This window comes from Populus alba, chromosome 8, assembly GCF_005239225.2.
Source record: "Populus alba chromosome 8, ASM523922v2, whole genome shotgun sequence".
Classification (NCBI taxonomy): Eukaryota; Viridiplantae; Streptophyta; class Magnoliopsida; order Malpighiales; family Salicaceae; genus Populus; species Populus alba.
The window spans coordinates 8,038,641-8,061,231 of NC_133291.1; the positions used below are offsets into that span (position 1 = coordinate 8,038,641).

Here is a 22,591-nt window from a genome sequence, read left to right on the forward strand (position 1 = left end):
GCTTTTAATGAAGTGGATGCATAGATGAGGTTTTGCGTGTATAAAATTAGAGGCAATTCTACATGATCGAGGTGATATTTCGAAAGTGACAGTTGATAGCGCTTGAAACTGCAATGTGCATGGAAGAAAACATCCTGAACTTTTGCTTACAATACAGCAGATATATATGGTAAAGAATAAAATCGAACCGAAGTTAGTATATTTGATCTGGTCACGTCAAATGAGTAGTTGCAAAATCACAGAGCACCATTTTCGGAATTCTCCTTCTTTGCATTGCTAGCTGTCATGCCTGATGTTTTAAAGTTGTGTGTTGAATATTTATAGCAGTATGTTTCATTTGGCCTCTGGTTTTCATGGTGGCTGCTTTGGTGGGTGGAGATATATGACTTGTTGTGCCTTTTGTGATGCATGGTGCAGGATTAATTTATATATAGACTTGCACTCATAGTTATTAAACCCGGCCCGGAGGTTGACCCGGCCAAGGGGCCGGGTCTCGGGTTTCATGGGTCAACCCGGGTTAACCCGGGTCAACCCGGATTATCCGGGTTGATTAAAAAAAATTAATATTTTATATGAAAAAATCCATGTAAAATATGGGATAAAAAAATTGGTTTAAATATTTCAACTTAAAATGATAACATAGTATCTTTTCAAAGTAGGGTTTAAAGCCCTTTCATATATATACTCTATGTTTACATGAAAAAATCATGTTTTTTCAATGTGGGATTTGAAACCCATTAGTATATATACTCTATGTTCCCAAGGAAAAAATCATGTTTTTTCAATGTGGGATAAAAAACCTTTTGGTTTAAATACTTCAACTTAAAGAGATAACATAGTATCTTTTCAAAGTGGGGTTTAAAGCCCTTTCATATATATACTCTATGTTTACATGAAAAAAAATCATGTTTTTTCAATGTGGGATTTGAAACCCATTGGTATATATACTCTATGTTCCCAAGGAAAAAATCATGTTTTTTCAATGTGGGATAAAAAACCTTTTGGTTTAAATACTTCAACTTAAAAGGATAACATATTATCTTTTCAATGTGGGATTTGAAGCCCTTTCATATATATACTCTATGTTTTTTTATCCCACATTGAAAAAACATAACTTTTTTCATGGGAACATAGAAGATATATACCAATAGGTTTCAAATCCCACATTGAAAAAACATGATTTTTTCCTTGGGAACATAGAGTATTTATACTAATGGGTTTCAAATCCCACATTGAAAAATCATAACTTTTTTCATAGGAACATAGAGTATATATATGAAAGGGCTTCAAATCCCACATTGAAAAAATACTATGTTATCCCTTTAAGTTGAAGTATTTAAACCAAAAGGTTTTTTATCCCACATTGAAAAAACATGATTTTTTCCTTGGGAACATAGAGTATATATACTAATGGGTTTCAAATCCCACATTGAAAAAACATGATTTTTTTCATGTAAACATAGAGTATATATATGAAAGGGCTTTAAACCCCACTTTGAAAAGATACTATGTTATCATTTTAAGTTGAAATATTTAAACCAATTTTTTTTATCCCATATTTAAAAAAAAAAAAAAACCCGGGTCTTGTCCGGGTCTCGTCCGGGTCACCCGGGTCCCGGGTCGACCCACCGGGTCGCCCGGGTTTGGCCGGGCTGTTGCCACAGCCGGTCTTTTATTAAACCCGAACCGGTCCAGCCACCGGGTCCCGGGTTGACCCGCCGGGCCGGGCCGGGTTTAATAACTATGCTTGCACTTGAGGTATTGGCCCAGCGGTTAAAGGGATTTGTTCCCTTCCTCTGTATCCTGGGTTCAAACCTCACCGTGCACGCATGTTACCCCGTGGTGCCTTACATGCTCACTAGGTTTGCAGGATGTTCAGTGAGCCGTGAGATTAGTCGTGGTACGCGCAAGCTGACTCGGACACCCACATAAATAAATAAAAAATTATATTTAGACTTAGTAGAGAAAAGGTAGAAAAATTTAATCCGTTGATGCTACAAAAGAGATTCGAAATTTAAGATTAAAAAAAAAGATACTTTAGTAAAAGAAAAGGAACATTTGCAAAGAAAGGTGCTATTTGCAAAGAAAGTTACAACCAGATTTTTTATGTTGTAAATTTTACAATATACTTGTATGAGCTAATTTGCAACCATTCTTTTCAATTGCAACATTAAGATTTCATTGCAAATCGGTTGGTATTAATTTCTAAGTGATTAGCAAACGCATCTAGCTCGTGTAAATTATTTAGCAAGAGAAATTACATTGCACAAGAAAATTAGAAAATATTGATGGAATATTTCATTGGTATTTAAGGAAACTTTCGATGATATACTAGCAATTGCAATGAATAAAATTGTCCAAAAACATCTCATTGAAATTTTTATTTATTTCGTTAGCAATTTATAATACTGACAAATCATTAATGAAATATTTGCACCCAAAACTCAAATTTTACCTCTGATTTTTCCTTGGTAAACTTGTCGGCATTAGAAGTTATTAAGAGGAAAAAAATTCTAAAAATTGAAAACTATCAGCAATTATTTTTGCGTTTTCAATTATTTTTTTATTATAATCTTTAATCCAATACTTATTCCCAATAAACTTAAAGCCCTGACAAAAAGCATCTTCAAATATTAAAAGAATGGACACGAATTAGAAACCATTCTCATTAGACATTAACAAATGCACGTAGCCACTAAGGGTCGGGATTGAATCAAATAAACAAGATGTCAAAGAACAAAATCTTTTCATGGTCACATAAACAAACACCATACTAAGCTTGTAAGCTTTATCAAACCCAATATAAACAGTTGCTCACATCATGAGCAATTAGTAAATTATAGATAATAATCATCTAATAAGTGTTCTAATAATAAAAATTTAAGATTAAGATGTTTGCTTCCCTTATGATCTCGGGTTCAAACCCTATGGTTTCTAATATAATGGCTACTTGAGGCCTGCATGATCATCAATTTTAAGGTTCGAGAAATTAATTGAGGTTCGTACAAGCTGGACCGAACATCCATGTTAATAAATAAATAAATGATAGATAATGATAAACAACCGATGCAACATAAAAGCACCCACAAAACACATATTAGAGGAAATTACTTCATTTTAAAACCCAAACTGCTCTGTTGAACATGAAAAGATTAAATAAGTACATACCACCCTATGAGATCCATGGATGCTTTGGTTTTGTCCTAAGCTAAATCTAAACAAAAGCTAAAAACGGAGCTGCTATTTAAAAGCTATAAATGCACAAGTAATTATAATCTACGCAATTCTACACCAAGTTGCTCAATACTTCATCTTTGCATCCTCGGTTGCTCCTAGTCATTAGCTTACTCATCATCATCTTTCTCCTACGAACAACAACCAAACATGATTATCAACACTAAACTCTTAAAAGTGATGCAAAAATTATACATTCCAAGTCAAGTTTAGGTTTCAAAACTACCTCTTCTTCATCGCTCTCGCCTTCCTCACCCTCATCATTCACTTGTAACTTTGACCTGACATGTTCATCGTCAACATTTCCTCCAGCCTAACATCACCCAACATAATCCAATCAATTTCACCCAAATTCATTTTTCCTTAAATTTTCAATTAAACTATAAAATTAATAAAAATCAATTTGTACTCAACTAACCACCTAATATTTATTCAATTCAAGCACAAATAACATCAATATTTAATGCCCTAATTATTATTAACAATACATTAATTTAATTTTCTCTAAATTTTCAACAAAATCCTAAATTGACAAAAAATAATAAGAACCCAACTAATTATTCATCATTTCTTCACTTCCAACTTATTCAACCTAAAATTAAACCTTGAGTTATTATCATTTCCATTATTTTTCCAACAAAATTTCCCCTCGCAAGTTGCTTGATTGCGCACTTGGCTGGTAATATTAGCAGCCGCGTAATTGCAACAGTGGCTGCGGTTGGTAAAAAATATTGCTCCGACTAGCGTAATGTTCTAGAATTATTTTTGAATATCTGCGCTACTACAAGTACAATAATCCTTATTTTTTTTTATAGGTTGCGTTACTTATAATAGCTTAACCTATTGCATTTTTGCCAAATCTTGGCATAAATGAGTATCAAATTAAGCGTGAAAATTATAAAATTACTCGTCTCCTTCTATCAATTATGTTAGTAATTAAATGCCTTTTCTAGAAGTACATATCAGCCACTCTTTAGAACGCAATTGGAGGGGAGATCTCAAACCACCTATAATTAAAAATAAACGAATTGAGTTGATTTAATTTGAAATAGAGGATTCGAGCGGACCGTATATATATATAAATAAGAATGCAATTCCGTGTCTTTTTTCCTTTTAAATAATCATATTGTTTATAAATTTTTATGCACAATTTATCATAATATTAGCGTCTACTACATAAATCAAATTACACGAATATACTTTTGATATGCATATGATCTAGGTTAACTTATTGCTTAAATTGTTATTTAAGAAAGGCCGGTTTCTAATTGTCAACCAGTGATTTTTATTTTTTTTCGTTTGTAGTAATAAAATATTAATTTCGTTGATCCTTCATCTTCTTAAGCTTTCACGTGCTAATATGCCAAGAAATATTGGAACTTGGAGAAGTGGAAGCGAATCCCATTAATTTCTCCAACGTTGTTTTGTTCCTTTCCAAAGTACGAATATTATTAGTACGACCTCATAAAACAAAAGGAAAAGAAAAGAAAAGAATAGAATAGAATTACCAAGGACTTCATAATACCGGTCGACTCAAATTTAAGGCGCATAAGCAAGTGATCATTAATTAAAGGGCTGATGAGGCAACAGATGAAAATGGTATCCAATGTTTACAGGAAATGCTCGATCCATGACGCATCTCCTCTTCTAACATGCTGGAAATGGTTGATTAAGGATTATGTGGTTAGTTACATGCATGTTACGGGCTTCAGTGGCGGTTCCCCATAGAGACAAGAGGCGGCGGCGGCCTTGTCGAGGATTTTCATTTTCTTCAGCTATTATATATACACATTTTAAAGTCCCTATATTTTCGAATTATTCAATTTAGTACCTGTATCTCAAAATTTACTAACTACTAGAGGATGCACGTAATTTGGGTTGTGAAAATTATGAATATCCTGGGACCCAAGTCTCAAGACAGTGTGCTTTGGACGTAATATTAAGATTGAGACTTCGGCCCAGGCATTCACTTTGGGACTTCCGAAAAAGCAGTTGTTAATAGCTTTGGATTTGCAAGTTTCGGCAATATAGAAACCCCGCGTATTTGAGAGTCCAAAGAGAGAGCAAGATGGTCTTTTGACCGCGGACCCCAACATATAGGAACCATCGATCCAGGTATGACAGCAATTGCCGAATCGCAGCCCTTGTAGACACAATCAATCGAACATCTTATGAGCATAATCAGAATAGGAGCCGTCTCCAAACTGGTAAGTCTATAAATAATTGCATTTCTTTTTCAGTGTGGATGCTTGAGTGGTGGTATATTATGAAGGGAATCTTTGCTGCCTAACTATGGGCATTTTGTAATATTATCAGAAAACCCTCCTGGTTTTTCAAGATATTCTTTTACAAAACCACAGGCTTAGCACACCGGTGACCGACCATGCATGTTTCTGGCGAGCTTTCTGAACAGATGCTTATGCACCAATTAATTTATTTTGTTCATCATTTTTTAACATGCTCTACTGGTTAACAGCTTCTTCCGCGATGCGGCAGTTGCCGGCCTGTGCTGTGTTGGGATTAATTGAGTCTAACAAATTAAATAAAAGAAGTGGGCTACCTACCTATTGGGCTTCTGTAGACTTTAGACTCATTGAATGATGGCCCGTGAATTTTCAGCTCTGCTCCGGGGGCCCAAAAAACCACCTCTTTAGTGCTGCCACCATGAGAATTCCATTCATTGGCAAAAAAGCAAAAAACATGGTTATATTGACACCAGCTTCGAGGCTTTTTGACACACGCTCAAGTCCTGTACCGGCCCATCTCCGATGTCCTGTACACAAGGAGGCATGTGTACATTGGTCCTCTTGATAGCTATTGGCTATTTTGCCTAATCTTCCCACTCAACGATTATATACTATATAGTCCACATGCAAGAGGTATAACCATAGAATTTGTGGATTAATTTCCGCATACCGAGTCTAAATCACAATCGCTTGTTCATTTCAAGTCGAATTTTAAGCAAACTATCCACATTTAAACTAGTATATTTATAGAAAACGTTTTCCCCGTAACTGCTCTAAAATTTTGAAAAGGAAAACGAAGAGATCAAGCCAAATATTAAATTGGAGATGAAAATTAGTGAGTGTTTAATAATGGGATTGAAATTATTTTTTAAAATATTTTTTTTTGGAAGGAAATATCAAATCATTAAGTTATGTTTTTTAAAAAATATTTTTTACACAGAAAATAATTTCTCTAAAACATATATTTAATTTACCTGAAAGGAATAATAATATAAACACAACGCGTTTATCATTGAGAACCAATACATAGGGGCGTTGGTGAGCTACATTGTCTTCAATGGGAGGATTTGTGAGAGGGCAGAATCAGTTTGATTCCAAATCCAAGATGCAAAAAGACAGATTAACACGGCTACAGAATCACTTGCAGCTTTTTCAACTTCTTACGCCGCATAATACGTGGAGCTTTCTGACGTTGGTTTCTCTGCATTTTTGAACTCTCTCTCTCTCGCCCCCCTAATACCACCCAAAATTACCAGAGAACGAGAGAAGACACCTTTGTTTTGTTCACGCAAAATACAAAGAACATGCATATTTTATAATTACAATCCAAGAATATTGTAATATGCCCATGAAATAATCTTACGCAACATCATTAGTGTTGTAGTAAGTAATTTGCTAGTTAAAACACAGATAATCAATCCCCTGCAACTTGGTACCCAGATTAGTATTAATCATACGTTATTGACTGGGATATAAAAATAAAGAAAGTAGACAATAAATATCCCTGGAATAGTACTGGAAGGAGGTCTCTCATATTAAAATTTGGAACTTTAACCAAGAGTTTTGAGGTTTAGATTATTAAAAGGTGAGACAGTGGGAGGTCGGAGACCGTAAAAAAGAAAGATTCTAGAGTGTTTAACGCTATGATTTTTAGTAGAGTACCTTTAAATGTTTCATTAATAATACTATCCCCTATTGAATAACTCAATTTTCGTTAAACCTATTATCATTATTTAAGAAAGGGGGGGGGAGGGAGGGAGGGAGGGAAAAATTAGTATCTAGAGAGTGATAAATCACTTATCAATAAATATTTCGAAATCCGACGTTTCCCTAACAAGGCAGGGTTTAGTTAAAAGATGCGACAAACACCACTGCTAATTAAGGGTTTTTGTGTTTTAACTAGCAACTGAACAAGACAGGCCATCTTAGATTGTTCGAATATCTGATACACACACACATACGTATAGAAAAAGAGCACAAATAATTGACGAAAAGCTCGCAAGCTATTAGCCAGGTAAATTGCCTACCTCCTCCTCCACTTTTTAGAGAGAACTAAGAAAAAGGAAGAAAAGATTTCCGCCTCTTTTCCACTGTACAGCCGATAATAACTTATCCTTGTGCCCTTCTTCACAACAGGACAAAAAGTCAACTGGGAGTAGCAATAGAAAACTATATATACTTTAAAGTTTCTAAACTAAACATATTAATCTATGAAAACTAAAGTCCAATCTAACATTCAACTGCATGTGCTCTAATTACTATATATCTTATGAAATCTTTGTGGTGTTAACCTCTAGATTTTTCATGTCTGACGTTTGCAAAATCTTTCTCCGTAAATTACATTTACAACGCAAGTATCTTGCTTCAATTACCATACCATCCTCAACGGCACCATAGGAAGAAGAGCGAGTTCTCTCTCTTTTCTTACTTACAGTGTTTCGTCTAATCAGCTGTCAACTGGTGAGAGTCAACGCTTGGGACTTGCAACAAGAGTCCATAGATTTAACGGCTTAGATCTCTTAACCAAAACGACTGCTGTGAAGTAAAATCTAATAGATGCCGGCAGGACTTTGAAAGCAGAGAAAGCACGTGATCGACGATCAGTATTTATTTGTTGGGGAAAGATGAGGAATAGACTAGAACACTAATCTATGAAAAACTTACCGAAGGAGGAGAAGAAAAGTACGGGAAGAATATGCCAGAAAATGCAAAAACCGGAGACTCAACACTGAATAAAGTTATTACCTCATCTTACCCAGAAAGAAAAGATAAAACCTTCCATGATATCTCATTGACACTGTTGCAAACAATCAATATTCGATGATAGTGATGTAAAGAGCAAAGCAAATCTTTAGATTGCTATAGTGAAAAGCAACAATATCTGTAATTACAATGCCTACCACGTGTACTCGTCTCTCTAACTAGTTCTTCTTAAAAGAAAAGATGAACTCAAAAGGATTCCAATTGTTGTGCGTAGAGACAGATTAAAGCAAAACAAATTTTTCCATGGTGTAATCACTATATATAAAACAAATTCTCAGCTTCTATAAATATCATCATCCTCCATTTTTATGATCTTACATGCAAAAGAAAAGGACTTGACATGACAAAATACCCAAGTTTTTCCCTCCTGAATTACAGACACTAGTCAAGATTCTAGCACGAAAGCGATGAGAAAAACGTGGGTATTTTGGACAAGATTCAGCAAAAATACCGGGAAAATAAGAAGAAAAAAATGAAAAATGAGTAATTCAACTAGTTATGGAGAGGATCTGGGCAACTGGGCACTCTTCTTTTGCTCTCTTCAAATCCTTTCTCAGTTTTGTTGAAACCATGAGAAGTGTTACCTCTTTCATTGAAGTACTTCCTGAAGTATTCTTCTTTGCTCTTGTAATTATTTGCAGTAATATTATTGCCGCTCTCTCTAAACTTTGCCATACCATTCTCTTGAAGTAACCTTATTGCTCCTGCCTTACAGTTGGAGACACCGCAGACCCAAATCTGTAACACAAACATGACCAGGACCACCACCAGAGATGTAGAGTACATGATTCTCCTAGAGCTGCCAAACGACATCTCGCCTGATAATTAATTAACCCGCATAAAGCTTTCAAAACCCAACTCGTTTTAACTTTCTATTTGACACTCTTATAATTCTCAGTTTTCTCTCAAGAAATTTTGCTACTTGGCTGGAATAAGTTGGTTTGATTGTTTGGATTCCAGGCTCAAAAATCTCTCTCTCTCTCTCTCTCTCGCGCGCGCACTGTCATGTAGCTGAAGGGGAGAGAGTGATAGAGGGAGCCTCTTACTCTTCTTCTCTCATGCACACCCACACTGGCCCACGTGACGAGAAAAATGGCAGACTACCGTTGATTTTTCCTCCCTTTAAATTCATTTTGTATAAGCATATTGCCAACAAGGCTGATCTTGTTAAGAGATAACTTTATTTTTGACCAGGTTTCACAACTAAATTACTGAAACTAACATTGACTCCTTGGCATTAGCCAAGAGAATTCAGTTTGAATTCTGCCGTATGTCGGTCATCATGTTGAAAACTCACGCCCACGCGCCTCTTTTCTTGAGTAGGGTCTTTGCACTACTATTTAAATGTAGTTTACCAATCATTCTCTTAATTATCAATACGTGTCCATTTAATTATTTAGTTATAAAATAGATGTCCGCATGTAAGACCTGCTGACAACAATAATACATTAATGTGGTTGATTTAGCTACAATTCATTCACAAAAATCGCTTTTATAATCGATGATGTACAAAGATTAGCCTAGGAGTAGATTTTGAATAATTAGTTAATATTTCTATTTTTATAATTTATTTTATTTTTATTAATCTTAATTATAAATAATTGATACCTGTAAAATATCATATTTAATGAATTTAAAAAACTTGATTGAATAATTATTCTTCTTAAGAAAAAAAAAGCAATGAAATTTTACAAAAAAACTTTAAAATAAATATGCTGTAAAGAATGGAAACCGTTAACCTCCACATAAGAGGGACTAGAATGTTATCTTACCGTGATAATATTAATAAAAAAAAAATATTTGATGCATGTATGAAAGATGGATAAATACTCCTTATACACTATTAATGTGAAATACGTGTCAAGTTTTTTTAAACGATTTTTGTGCACTGAAAGGTGTGAGGAGATGAGTATTCTTGATCTTGGTGTTTTATATCAAGCGTTATGAAAAAAAACGAACTTTTGTGGTCGATAAAATACCAAAAAAGAACATCAATTTTACATATAATTGAGTTCGACGAGATGCTCAGCTCATAGATGTTGGGTTTGACAACCTGCTAAACCTGGAGATACAGAGCCCAGCGTGTAGTATGTGCCTAGAGATGCTTGGTTAGGCACTTTACCGGATCCATGTGTACCTGGACTCAACTATGCGCTTGCTGAGCTAAAAAATATTAAGTTCGCAACTCGCAAAATATATATGTACTTGGACTTAACATAGCCGAGTCTAAAAATATTATATTTGACAGCTTATCAGATCTATGTATATAAATTCAACATGTAGTGAAATCTAAAGATTTTGGATCATTACCATATCTTTTTGATCCCTTTTCAAAAATAAATTTGAAACAAAAATAAAATATATATAAAATCTGCACACCCCTAAATAATGTGATTTTATTTTATTTTTGTTCAATTACTCACCTACATGTGTCGTAGAAGCATATTAGTAAGTTGTTCATTAATTTACAAGACTATTTAACTCAGGGAAGGCCGACAGGAGACCAGGTCCTGAAATTTTTTTTTTTTTTTTTATCTACCTTAATTTGGCCTCTCAAGCAAAATTTATTATCTTCACCCCTTATTTAACTCTGTTAAATAATATATTTTATTTATTAAAAATAAAATAGTATTTTCAATTTAACTTGTATATAATCTATTTGTATTTATATTAATTTAAACACTTTAAAATAAAATATATAAATAAAAATTTTATTTTTCTTTTTTTTTAAGTTTGTATTTTTTTATATTGATCTAGATCAATTTAACAAATTCTACTTATCTTAGAGCAACTGATACTAATAACGAGCTGTATGAAAAGTACATTTGATAATTTACACACATGTATATTAAGCTTATGCTAATTAATTTCGCTATCAAGATTTTGGAATTAATAATAATCTGTTGAAAAACAATAACATGTATTTTTTAAAACAACATAAACAAGATTATTTTGAAGTATTCCTAATATAATTTTGAACATCTTTAAATTTAGCCTCGCAGTTAAATTATAATAACTACAATTTCTAAATGCTACTTAAAGTTAAAATAATTATTTAAATAGAATATACTATCTTACAATTTTTTTTACCAAGTGGGTCAACTTAAAAGTAAAAACTAGATAGAATGAAACATGCTCGTTATTCAAGTATTCAAAGATCCTTAGCTAGATAACGAGAAGTAAAATTCTCATGATTTTTTTTAATCATTCAACATATATATATATATATAACTCGACAAAAAGTTAATTAAAAAAGATATTATTTAGCTTCAAAGAAAAAAAAAAGTAATGTACAAGTGAAATTTTTTTTAAAATAATCACTGTCAGCTGAAATATTCAAAGAAAGTACAATTAAATTTTTTTTCTAAATCTTGTTCTGTTACGTCATGTTTGTGAAAACAAAGAAGAAACTGTTACTCCCACGCGCCTTTACTTGGGATAGCTGGAGTGAAAGAGATATCGATGCATATTAATTGGACATTGAGTCGAAACATGGGATTTGGCCATGGCTGGCCGGGAATCTCGCGGCGGTGTTGGAGACATTGGTCGTGCTTGACGTATGTAAGAAGGAAATCCTGTCTGAATCAATGAAGTTCGTACGATCTGAGGTATCAAACTTGATGCAGTCTTGTGAATTTTCCTCATTCTGAATAAATCTATTTTTTTTTTCCTAGCTTGCAATTTGCACCATTCATTAGAAAAAAGGACGGCCTAGCTATATAGAGGTCAGATCTTTGAAAGGCTAGTTGTCTCTCAGTGATGTTCTAGTTTTGCATCGATAAATAAAACAAGTGATGCCTTGCCCTTGAGGCAAGTTTGAAATCGACCTTGATTAATCTGTATATAATTTAAGAATTGATTGGTACTGATGATCCACTTGAGATTTTATGGGTTTACTATATCTGGAGAATATGGAATTTTTCACAGCATTAGCTCGAGATTAATTAAACTAATTATGAATTCGTACATAAATCGTGGCCTCAAAAGAAAGGTTATTAAATAGTTAATATGTAGGGATGACACCACTCTAAATTAATGGTGATAAAAACAGTAACTCGTAGCTTGGACTGGAAAATGCAATTGATGTCAGCTGATATGCTACACTGTGATTTATGACAATGCAATGCATGCCATCAAAATCACATGTTATTGCTATAGAAAGAATCACGACTGGGAAATTCATTCCGTATAATTGATGTTTTTTTTTCTGAAAAATCAAATTTCTAGCACGATGATATTTCATTGCAAAGCAAAACATTGCAAAGAATTAGCTAATGCGATTCCTCAACTACTCCTTGCTTGCAATCACCATGTATTCGAGGAAACTCTCTCGATTCTAAAGAGTAAGAATCATTTACATGTGATGTCGCACGATAAATTTGTAATGATTTTTTTAACATGTTAACACAGTTTTAATTATCAGTGATTAGAAATTTGAATATCTCAATTCTTACTCTTTCTTATTAAACCAATAAAAAAACAAAATAATGATGGATTTATATAATTTTTAAATTCAAAAAACTTTTGCTCAAGATAATATGAAATAACATTTCAAATAGTTATAATCATAAAATTTTAGTATTTCACATAATAATTTAAATTTCCAGGTTAAACAAGTTCTTAGATAAAGTTTTTAAGTTTAGTGGTTATGAAGTTATTATTATCATTGCTTGATTTTTTTAAAAAATTAATATAGATGTCCGGACAAGTTTGGGTATACCTTGACTAATTTTACGGGCTCTAAAATTAACAATCATATAAGTTTCGAATGATTGTGATCACTGGAGAGCAAATTTAATACCTAACTAGTTGAGCTACTCGATTTATTACTTGATATTTTGCTTATGAACAAGATATTTTATATTAATGGGATATTAGAATATTAAAAATTAAGGATGATAGATATGTATAAGTTTTAATCTTAAATTTTTTTATTTAAAAAGATGTATTAGACGAATATCTGTTTTACATTCAATTACTTGAAATTTCGAGCAATCACTCATTAAATGCTTTATCATGGTATTTAAATAAGTATTACATGAATAGCTAAAGAAAAGAAATCGCAGGAGGTGTTCCCTAAAATGTAGATTTTGTTTTCCTCATTAGGTTGAAGGGATTATGCACTACACCCAATCAGACAGGCATTTTCGACCTTCATATCCCTGATGAATTTTAATTTTCTTTTCAGAAGAATTGAATTTTTCATTGCCATGTAGGATTTGATTGAGATTACGCTGTCCATTTTAAACTTGCTATCTCAAAGAAAACATAAATCCTAACTCAGAATCTACTGTGAAATCACAAAAGAGCACGGCTCTGTATTAAGATCCAAGGATATGTCATTTCGTTGGCAAAAAAATTGTATCTTCGTGGCAATGTCATTTCCATGGCAATCAACCGAAGAAAGTAGAGCAAAGAACATTAAAATACTCCAAATCTCAAAGCTGGAAGGTAAGAACCCAATCAGCTAATAAAACTGGGACACGCCTGTTTTTCCGATCTTCTGTAATCTTGCAATTTCATGCTGAATAAAGGGTATTCTGGAGATGATATTTTATCATCAGAGTTTGAACTCTGGTGTGCTCCGAATTTCGTCATTTATCGATCCAAATAGATAGAGCATACCAAAAAAAAAAAAAAAGTAGATTTTGTTTTGATCTGTCACTGAAAAAGAAAAAAAGGGAGGTTTGGACCCAGCTCCAAATACCATAGAGGTAACTGGAGAGGGGGGAAATATATGATGCCATGCAGGCAATAAAGTCGAGAACTTTTAGCTTATGCTCGGACTTTGTACTCCTCTCGGTGTCCTTTACCCTCAATTTGGCCCTTTCCGTCTTAAAGGCTTTTAACCCACCTAGCCTGTCCTTCGTTACCGTTTGCCTTTTTCTACTTGACCTTACTCTCTTTTGCCGGTTTCCCCTTGCCCTTTTCCGTTCTCCCTTCCCTGAAAACTAATCAACAACGTGGCACTTTTATAAAGGGACTTTGCCATGCATTGCTTCAACTTGCAGATATTTGAGTGTCTTTTTTGTATGCTCTGCGCAACACCATCATGGCACTAGCTCATGGGTCCATGTAAGACCAAGCTAATTGTCTCCGAGTGTACCCTGCCACCAGAGACGTCCAATCCCGTTGGTTTTTCTCCAGCCAGCCAAAACAATTGCAGGATGGTTTCAACTTAATCCATGATTATTTCATATTTTCTTTTTTCCTAGTTATGTCGTTCAGATATATAATTAGAGTTCCAAGCTACCATTTGTTTTTCTTCTTTTTAGTTTAATGCTTTTACTGCCCTCAATTTTTTCCTTTTTTAAAAATACAATGTACTTATACCTTAACACCATGTTCCTATCACATATTTTTTACTTTCCAAACTAAATATTTGACAAAAAAAAATTATTGTTACATATAATTAAATAAAAAATAATCTTCTAAATAATAAATTTATTGAATCTGATAACATGCATAACTGTATTGTGCGCGTTTATTTTATTGACTTGAGTTTTTTTTTTTTTAAGTAAATATTATTTTTTTTATCAATTTTATTTTTCAACATTAGTTAATTCAGTTTAAGCTTTTAAATTTTTTTTTTAAGGTTATTTTTGTGAATTTTACAGGTGAAACTATGATAACTTGGATAAAATGTTTAACCACTCAATATTAGATAAAAAAAACTCTTAATTCATGATTAAAATTAATTTTTAAAAAGATATATAATCAATACCTAAAACTTTTTTTTGCACTTTAAAAATCTTTTGCTATGCCTCCGGCCAGTAAACTAGCATGCTAGCTATCCAACATCGTAAATGCAACCATATTCAACCCTCACCACAATCGCCTCAGGTCCATATCCTAGATGAACCCAGTTTCTGAGTAGCCTGGGCTGGACCTCGACTCTCGACTTATCTTTAATTAACGATCACGTCCCTATGTCGACCCTAGACCAGAGTCGTCCACACTCGATCCATGATCTTCTAGCTCGACTTAAATGCTGGAGTCAGCTGAACCTAAATCCAAAGTCATTAGCATGGCTCTAGCTAGAAATTTTAGTTTTTTGACCAGTGAATAACCCACTCCCCACCGGATACTCCATTAAACACTTTTAATGAAATATATTATCATATTCAATAAAAATAAGTGGTGCACAGGATATAAATGCTATAAAGGGGGGAAATCATGGTTTCATGTTGTTCAGGAGACTTGTAAAAGAAATGTAACTACGTAATTAAATTGTTTTTAATGCATTTTGATGATTGTTTTGATATGTTTTTTTTCTTTTTAAAAAAACTCAATCTTCTTTACCCTACAATTCTAATGTAATTATCATTACAATTTTTAGTTTAACATATATATCACATTTATACACATCATGATATCGTGTTTACCACATTTTTTTTGGTGATGAATAGCACACAAATACTTGTATTGTAACCATGATTACATGACTAAATGTCTATTTAGAAATGTGATATGATTAAGTATGGAAATTTGTTTTTGTGAATTCATATAAAAAAATGTAAATTTTATTTTTGATGATGATATTTTATACATTAAATAAATTATACATTAAAAAATACATATCACAATTTCCAACAATACTACATTCCCCAAAACACTCTAAAAAAAAGAGAGGCGATAGTCAATTCTTAAGGTAAGGACATAGATTGATTTAATGGTTACGCCCAAAGTAATAATAATAAAAAGAAAAAAGAAAAAAGGAGAAGGAATAACAGAAGGCAAGGTGAAAGAAAAGGACGTGAAGCCCAGAGTCAACTTTTTTTTTTTTTTTTCTCTTGCCTAAGAAAAAGCCTAAGCTCTAAAGCTACTTCAATAGACCCTGTCACCCTGCGTCTCTACGCATCTGCTCCCTTCACAGTATAGACGCTGGCTAGCTAAGATCTCGAGTCTAGAGTCCCGCTTCCCCGCAGGAGTGGCCGGCGATAAAAATCGATAAAACCTGGAGTTACTAGTGTCCCAGCTAATAACACCATAACAGCAATAATGCTACATAACGGTAGGAAAACAGAAAAAAAAAAAATTCATAAATAAAGCTACTTGCACTCCTAAAAATGTACTTGAGGTCTTGGCTCAATGGTTGAAAAGACTTATTCTCTTCTTATGTATCATGGATTCAAACCTCACTATGTACGTCTGTCACCCCCGTGGTACCTTATATACTTATTGGGTTTGCAGGATGTTCAATGAACAATGAGATTAGTTGTGGTACGCGCAAGCTGGCCCAGACACCCACATAAATAAAAAAAATTGGCCAAATAACACGATGACAGCAACAATGCTAGGAAGCTAATAAATGTTCCGCTAGCCAATACAACTACCGGTAAATTAGATTAGGTTTGTGTTTGCTAAATTTGCCAAGTGCACCATCTTTGGAATGCTGCGTAACATGGCGCCGCCTAAAGAGCACGTGAAGGATGGACTGCAAATAAGTCTGTGCTTGTTTTTTCAAAATTGGTTTTCAAGAAATTATATTTTTAAAATTTTTTGTATTTATTTGTCATTAAAAAATTAATTAAAAAAAAAATTTTTTAGTTCAAAAAAAATTTTAACTTAGTTTTTAGAAAAATATTTTCTTTTTATTTTAAATGGAAAACTTTCCTGAAAGTTGTGAAAAATTTAGAAATATTGTATTATTTGCTAATGATATCAAATTTAATCCTCAAACTTTTGATTGCTATATATATATATTGTTTTGAATATTTATTTTTCAATTTCATTCCTTGAAATTTAATTTTTATATTAATTTTGGTCCTTATTTTTATAATTATCATTTGATTTTCCCTTATCATTTTTAATTGAAAATTTTTCATCTATCAAATTTGATCCTCATTATTTTGATTTTTATTTATTTTATTTGAAATAATTTATGAAATGTTAATTATTTTTATTTTAATTTCTTTATTTTTCAATGTTTTTATTTTTTAGATTTGATATTTATTATTTTGATTATTATTTATTTTATTTGAGATAATTTATAAAATTATATTTTTTCAATTTCATTCTCATTCAACTTTTTAATTTATAAGATTTGTTCCTTATTATTTTAATAAACTTGAAAAAAAATTAAACATTAATAAGTTATTTTCCAGCTCATTTTCCATGACATAATCAAATACTAAAAAGTGCTTTTCAACTTATTTTTTATTACACTACCAAATATTAAAAAATAATTTTTTTATAAAATTTATTTTTTAAATAAAACTATTTTTCAGGAAACAAATGAGCCCTAAAGCAGAGCTCAAACAATCCTGGAAGGCCCAAGCCTTATCCACCGTAAGAGATTAGAGCAAAGACTAACAGGCCCAAATCCAATCCTTCATCGGAAATACACTTTCTTCTTCTAGTTTGGTCTTGTATATTTCTTTTATCAACAAGCACCCTAAATGAAGCACTGTAGTTCAATCCGTCATCAAAGAGATACAAATCAAATCAATGCATATAACTATAAAAGCAATTGGGTTGCAATTAGTTTCATGTAAATGACACCTTCTACACTCGAAGACAATAAATCGACACCAACTTCACACTTTATAAGAAGAAAACAGCCTGCTTTTCTTACCGATCCAGGATAATTTAATTTCAAGATCTCTTACCGTCCTCATGTTCGAACTCCAAAAGCATACTGGCCATACATTTGAGTGAGATCCAGATAACTTAATTCTCATAATTTTGATATTTGATATCTATTTTTCTAAAAAAAATTAAATTTGTACTCGCCATGCTTTCAAAAGCTAGTAGAATTTTTCTCAGGGGAAAAAAAAGCAAAACCAAATCGAAACATTCATGGCCGCACTATATATTGCGTGATAACCAGGATGTATGTCAGTTCACTTGCACAACAGAACCGCCAGCAGATTCAAAACAACAGGAATCAAAACTTAGCTATCTAGTCATGTTGTTGATTCTAAGGATTGCCAGTCATCCCGACAGAACTTGTGCGATTTGTTTTGTGAGTGGCCTTACTGGCAGTAGCCTTGGAGAAATACATGTAGTAGTATACATTGAGAATCATTGTTGCCACCACAAACACTGCTCCAGCAATAAAAACACCTTTCCGCAATGTTTCACAGGTGACGTTTTGAGCATAGATCATCCCTCGATACCTGGTATGATAAGCATTTTTCTTTGCACCTGCAATTAAACATCCTTCTGCAACAAGAAAAGTTGCCCTGCAGATGCACAAGATTAAGGTGGTCTTAAAGAGAGAAGATGTTTCTATTTTAACTATAAAATGCTCGAGTTCTGGAAAAAGAAATGGTCCTCGATGAAATGTCAGATGTAGATTAACCACAGTTATCATAGGTCTTCCTCAAATCAGAGTACTATTATACGAAACCATGTTGAAATAAGTTTTCCTCTGCCTAGATGTGGCAAATTGTAATTTACAACATTAAGTCAATTCACTGGTCATTGATCTGTAATCTGCAACAGCATGTCACTTCAGCAGCTATGAATGTATGGATCCCAGAAAGTAGATGTATAGGCATAAAGGAAAAAAAAATGAAAATCATAAATCAATATGAAAGGAGTTTGTGTGTGTGTCTGTGTTGTGTGTTCCCATGTCTGCCTTGGTTGGAAAGGTAGAATTACAGAAGCAACAATGAAGAATCGAATACTGGTGAACAGACACCAATCATGATCACAATTTAAGTTAATAGCGAGAGGCTGATTGTCACTTTTGTATTGCATGAAGTTTCCTTGTAAAAAATGGATAAAGAATGTTATCCTGTACAAAAAAATTCTCACCAAGAAGAGACAAAATAAATGATGGCCCAGGCTCGGTCTCCACCAGGGGCTAATGATCTCCCAAAACACATGCATTTTGTGATACCCATCAATAGTGATTCACTTGAAAGAAGAAATAAGAAAGCACCCACTCCATAACCTGTGGCAACATCAGAGTTGTAGACACAGTACGTAGCGTTTGTTGCATCTTTTTCAATGCGACCCTGTTTGCAGAAAAAACAGTGTTAATGAATTGAAGACACCACTGATTGCTAATATTACGGTTCAGGACTTAATTCGTTATCATTGTCATGTAAAACACTAATCATGCCTACAGTGCTATGCATTGTCCACTGGAAGGGATCAGTGCAACCCATGTCTTAACCAATACAGACATTCACCCCAAGCTAGACCTGCCTGCACATTGCCACACCAAACAAAATCTCAGATTACTGTTTTCCTATCGAGGATTTTTTGTAGCTGGAAAAAAAACCTACTACTTATTGGCCCAAATTCTGTTTTCTAGAATTTCCTGAAAGCAAAAACAGAGAACTGCATGCTTTTACTTCCATCTTTCAGACCACTGAATAAAGAAAATCAACGAAGTGGTGACTAGAATTTCTTTGGTTGCCTAGTCAATTTATTAAAGTTTCCCTTCCAGTAGCATAGAGTCATAGACTTTCTTTGCCATGAGCAAGTTCCTGATGAATCCATCACAAAATTTATAACATCACAAATTTATAACTCAGAAACACAATTTCAAATGACTACCTTTTCTTGGTAGTTCATCATTGAATCATGCCAGAGTTCAACCATTTCTAGGGATTAAGATAATATAAATGCTGTATAGAGAAACTAAAAGGTTGTGCCTTACATTTAGAGTTCCAGGTGCACATGCATATCTTAATACAGTGGATCAATCTCAGATATTTACATACATACATGTATGTATGTATGTATGTATGTGTAAATATATATAATCAAATTTGATTGCACAGCGTATTATGTCACCAAAGTGCTTGGCCTCGTTACAGTTGCTAACTTAATTTTAGGAATCAAAACAAGGCGCCACCCAACTCATTTGCTGTCAACATCTAGCTCTAATGCAACAAGCCTGGTGAGCAGAAACCCAATTGATTAAGGAAAGGGGAAAAAACGAGTTACAGCTTGCAAGTCAAGACATTTTGGTAACTTCAATGGATGTTCTTTCACAAGTGATACTAAACATAATGCTGTTTGTAGGGGTGAAAGCGAAATGATAGTAAAAGGCTATGGCAGGCCAACATCATAGTTTCCCGCAAACAAATTGTTCAAGTTAAGTTGGCTACAATTTCGACTAGTTATTTAGCTTAATCCTTTACTGTATCGCTCCGTACAACCTGACTCGTTACGAAAACCCAATATCTTCACACCAACTTCACCTCAAAGTCACAGCACCTCGTACTAACACAGATATACAGGCTTTCATGCTATTTCCAGTCCCTCAAACTTAAAGAAATTTAACCAATTGGGCAATAGCCCGACTGGCCGGGAATGGAAGTCCTGTGGATGCGGAAGATCTTGAGTTCGAAACTCTTCTCTCCCCTCGTCAAAATGAGAATTGTGGCCAAATTCTTTACTTTACCATACATTAAAAAAACCGCAAACTTAAACAAAACCTAAGAATCCTTGCACTAAGCCTTAAAACACACAGATCTCCAGTTTATCTCATCTTACAAAACCTCTACAAGCTCTAATAATACTAAAAACCGAGCCCCAAAATTAGTAACGAAACAGAGATCAATCAATCAATCAAACCAAAAGGAATGAGAAACCATAACAAAATCCCTAAACCCAAACTTATAGCAAAAAAGTACTAAAATGAGAGAGAAAATGAATGGCAAGGAAAAGAAAAGGAAAGGAAAGAGGAGGGAGGGGGGCTACGTACAACGCTTCTACGTCTTTCAGCAGCAATGGTAAACCCAAATGCTACCAGACTCAGAACCACCACTAGAAGGTGAACCAGAGTCGAACCTTTTCCTTCTTCCATCTGAAAATTACGAATCTTCTTTCTTTCTCTTCTGTCTTTGAGAAAGAGATTAAAAAAAGAAAGAAAGAAAAGGAAAAGACAAAGTGCTGCAGTGAGGCAAGTGAAGCGCGGAGGCGGACTTGTTTTGTACGCAGTAGGAATGGAAAGCAGTTAAAAATTGTCGGATAAAATCGGAAATCTTTAGATCTTTTCTAAACCCACTCGATACTGATGAGTGTGGTATCACGCGATGGTTTAAAGAGTTGCTGTGTCGAGTTGTTATTGGATTGTGTTTGGCAAGCGCCATGTTTGTGTTACCAGGTAGCCCAAAGCACTCAGTTCGTAATCAGTATAGTTCGGGATAATTTATGTAGTGATTAAAGGAGGAATAATGGAATTCTATGATTTTGTTTCTGTTTACCAGAACTATGATTCACATTGACCGTGATTGATGAGCTCTTTTATCGATAGATTATTTGATGTTCTCTTTCCTTTACTTTTTAAGAAAAGCTTAGTAAAACTATTCGGAAAGCGTTGAGTCGGTGTTTTTTAAAAAATTAATATTTTTTTTAAAATTAAAATTTTTAATATTTTTAAATTGTTTTAATATATTGATATTAAAAATAAAATTTTAAAAAAATAGTTAATTGTATTTATAAAAATAAATACTTTAAAAAATAATCATTACAACAATACCAAATATATCATTGCTCAAATTCCTTCAAAGATTTCTATATGTTTCATACATTAATTTTAAATTTAATTAAATGAAGAATCTTATCACACTCTTTTTTTTTAGGAATTTTTTTTTCTCCTATTAGAGTTCCATATTTTTCTCCCAGGCAAATATATGAAATGAAATTCCAATCACCTTAGTTTATGAAGCTCAGCTCCTCTTCTCTTCAAAATCCAAATTTAAGTTACTTCATAGACTTCCGAATTTATCAACACTTTTTTTTTTAGTTTGAGTTAATTAATTAGAACATGCTAGGTTTTGTGGCATTGATGTGTTTTGAAAGTCAAGTTTTAAGAAATATGATTTTAAATTAAATATAATAAATTTATTCAATGATGAAATTTTGTGATATAATGTATGTAAAATTAATTAATCATTGCTAATCTTTTAATAAATAGTTTGAATGAATTACAAGTAAGGGCATAGTTTAATATCGAGTGTTTATAAAAATAAAATAAAACATTACTTGGTAAAAAACAAGGAAACTTTAACTTAAGATAAACTGTCTTGAATAATACAGGTAAAAAACTAAAATCAAAACATTATTATTTTTTTTATTTGCAAGATTCATATATAGATTATTGGTTTTTTTGTTTAACTATTTTGGAAAGTTTTTTTTATTTTTGAAATGCCTTTTATTATATATATATATATATATATATATATACACATCATTTCTCGTATAAGTAGAACAATATTGAGGTGTTAATCTTTTTTTTTTTTTTTTATCAAACACTTGTTTAATTTTCTAATAGCTTTGTTTTAAGACGACCAAACAAACCATTAGCATTTACTCATTCTCTAATTTAAACCCAAGACATATGTCCTCTCAGTATTGCACAAAATGTCCATGAGGACACA

At 33.0% G+C, this 22,591-nt stretch overlaps 1 protein-coding gene across 1 annotated transcript; it reads right to left on the reverse strand.

The window, feature by feature from the left end:
• Positions 1-17,980: 17,980 nt before the first annotated feature.
• LOC118039924 (uncharacterized) lies at positions 17,981-21,124 on the reverse strand. The gene is made up of 3 exons (XM_035046758.2): positions 20,914-21,124; positions 19,008-19,210; positions 17,981-18,430 (listed from the first exon to the last, which is right to left on the reverse strand). The coding sequence occupies exons 1-3, from the start codon at positions 21,013-21,015 to the stop codon at positions 18,166-18,168; spliced, it is 570 nt and encodes a 189-aa protein (XP_034902649.1). The 5' UTR covers positions 21,016-21,124; the 3' UTR covers positions 17,981-18,165.
• Between the last annotated feature and the right edge of the window lie 1,467 nt (positions 21,125-22,591).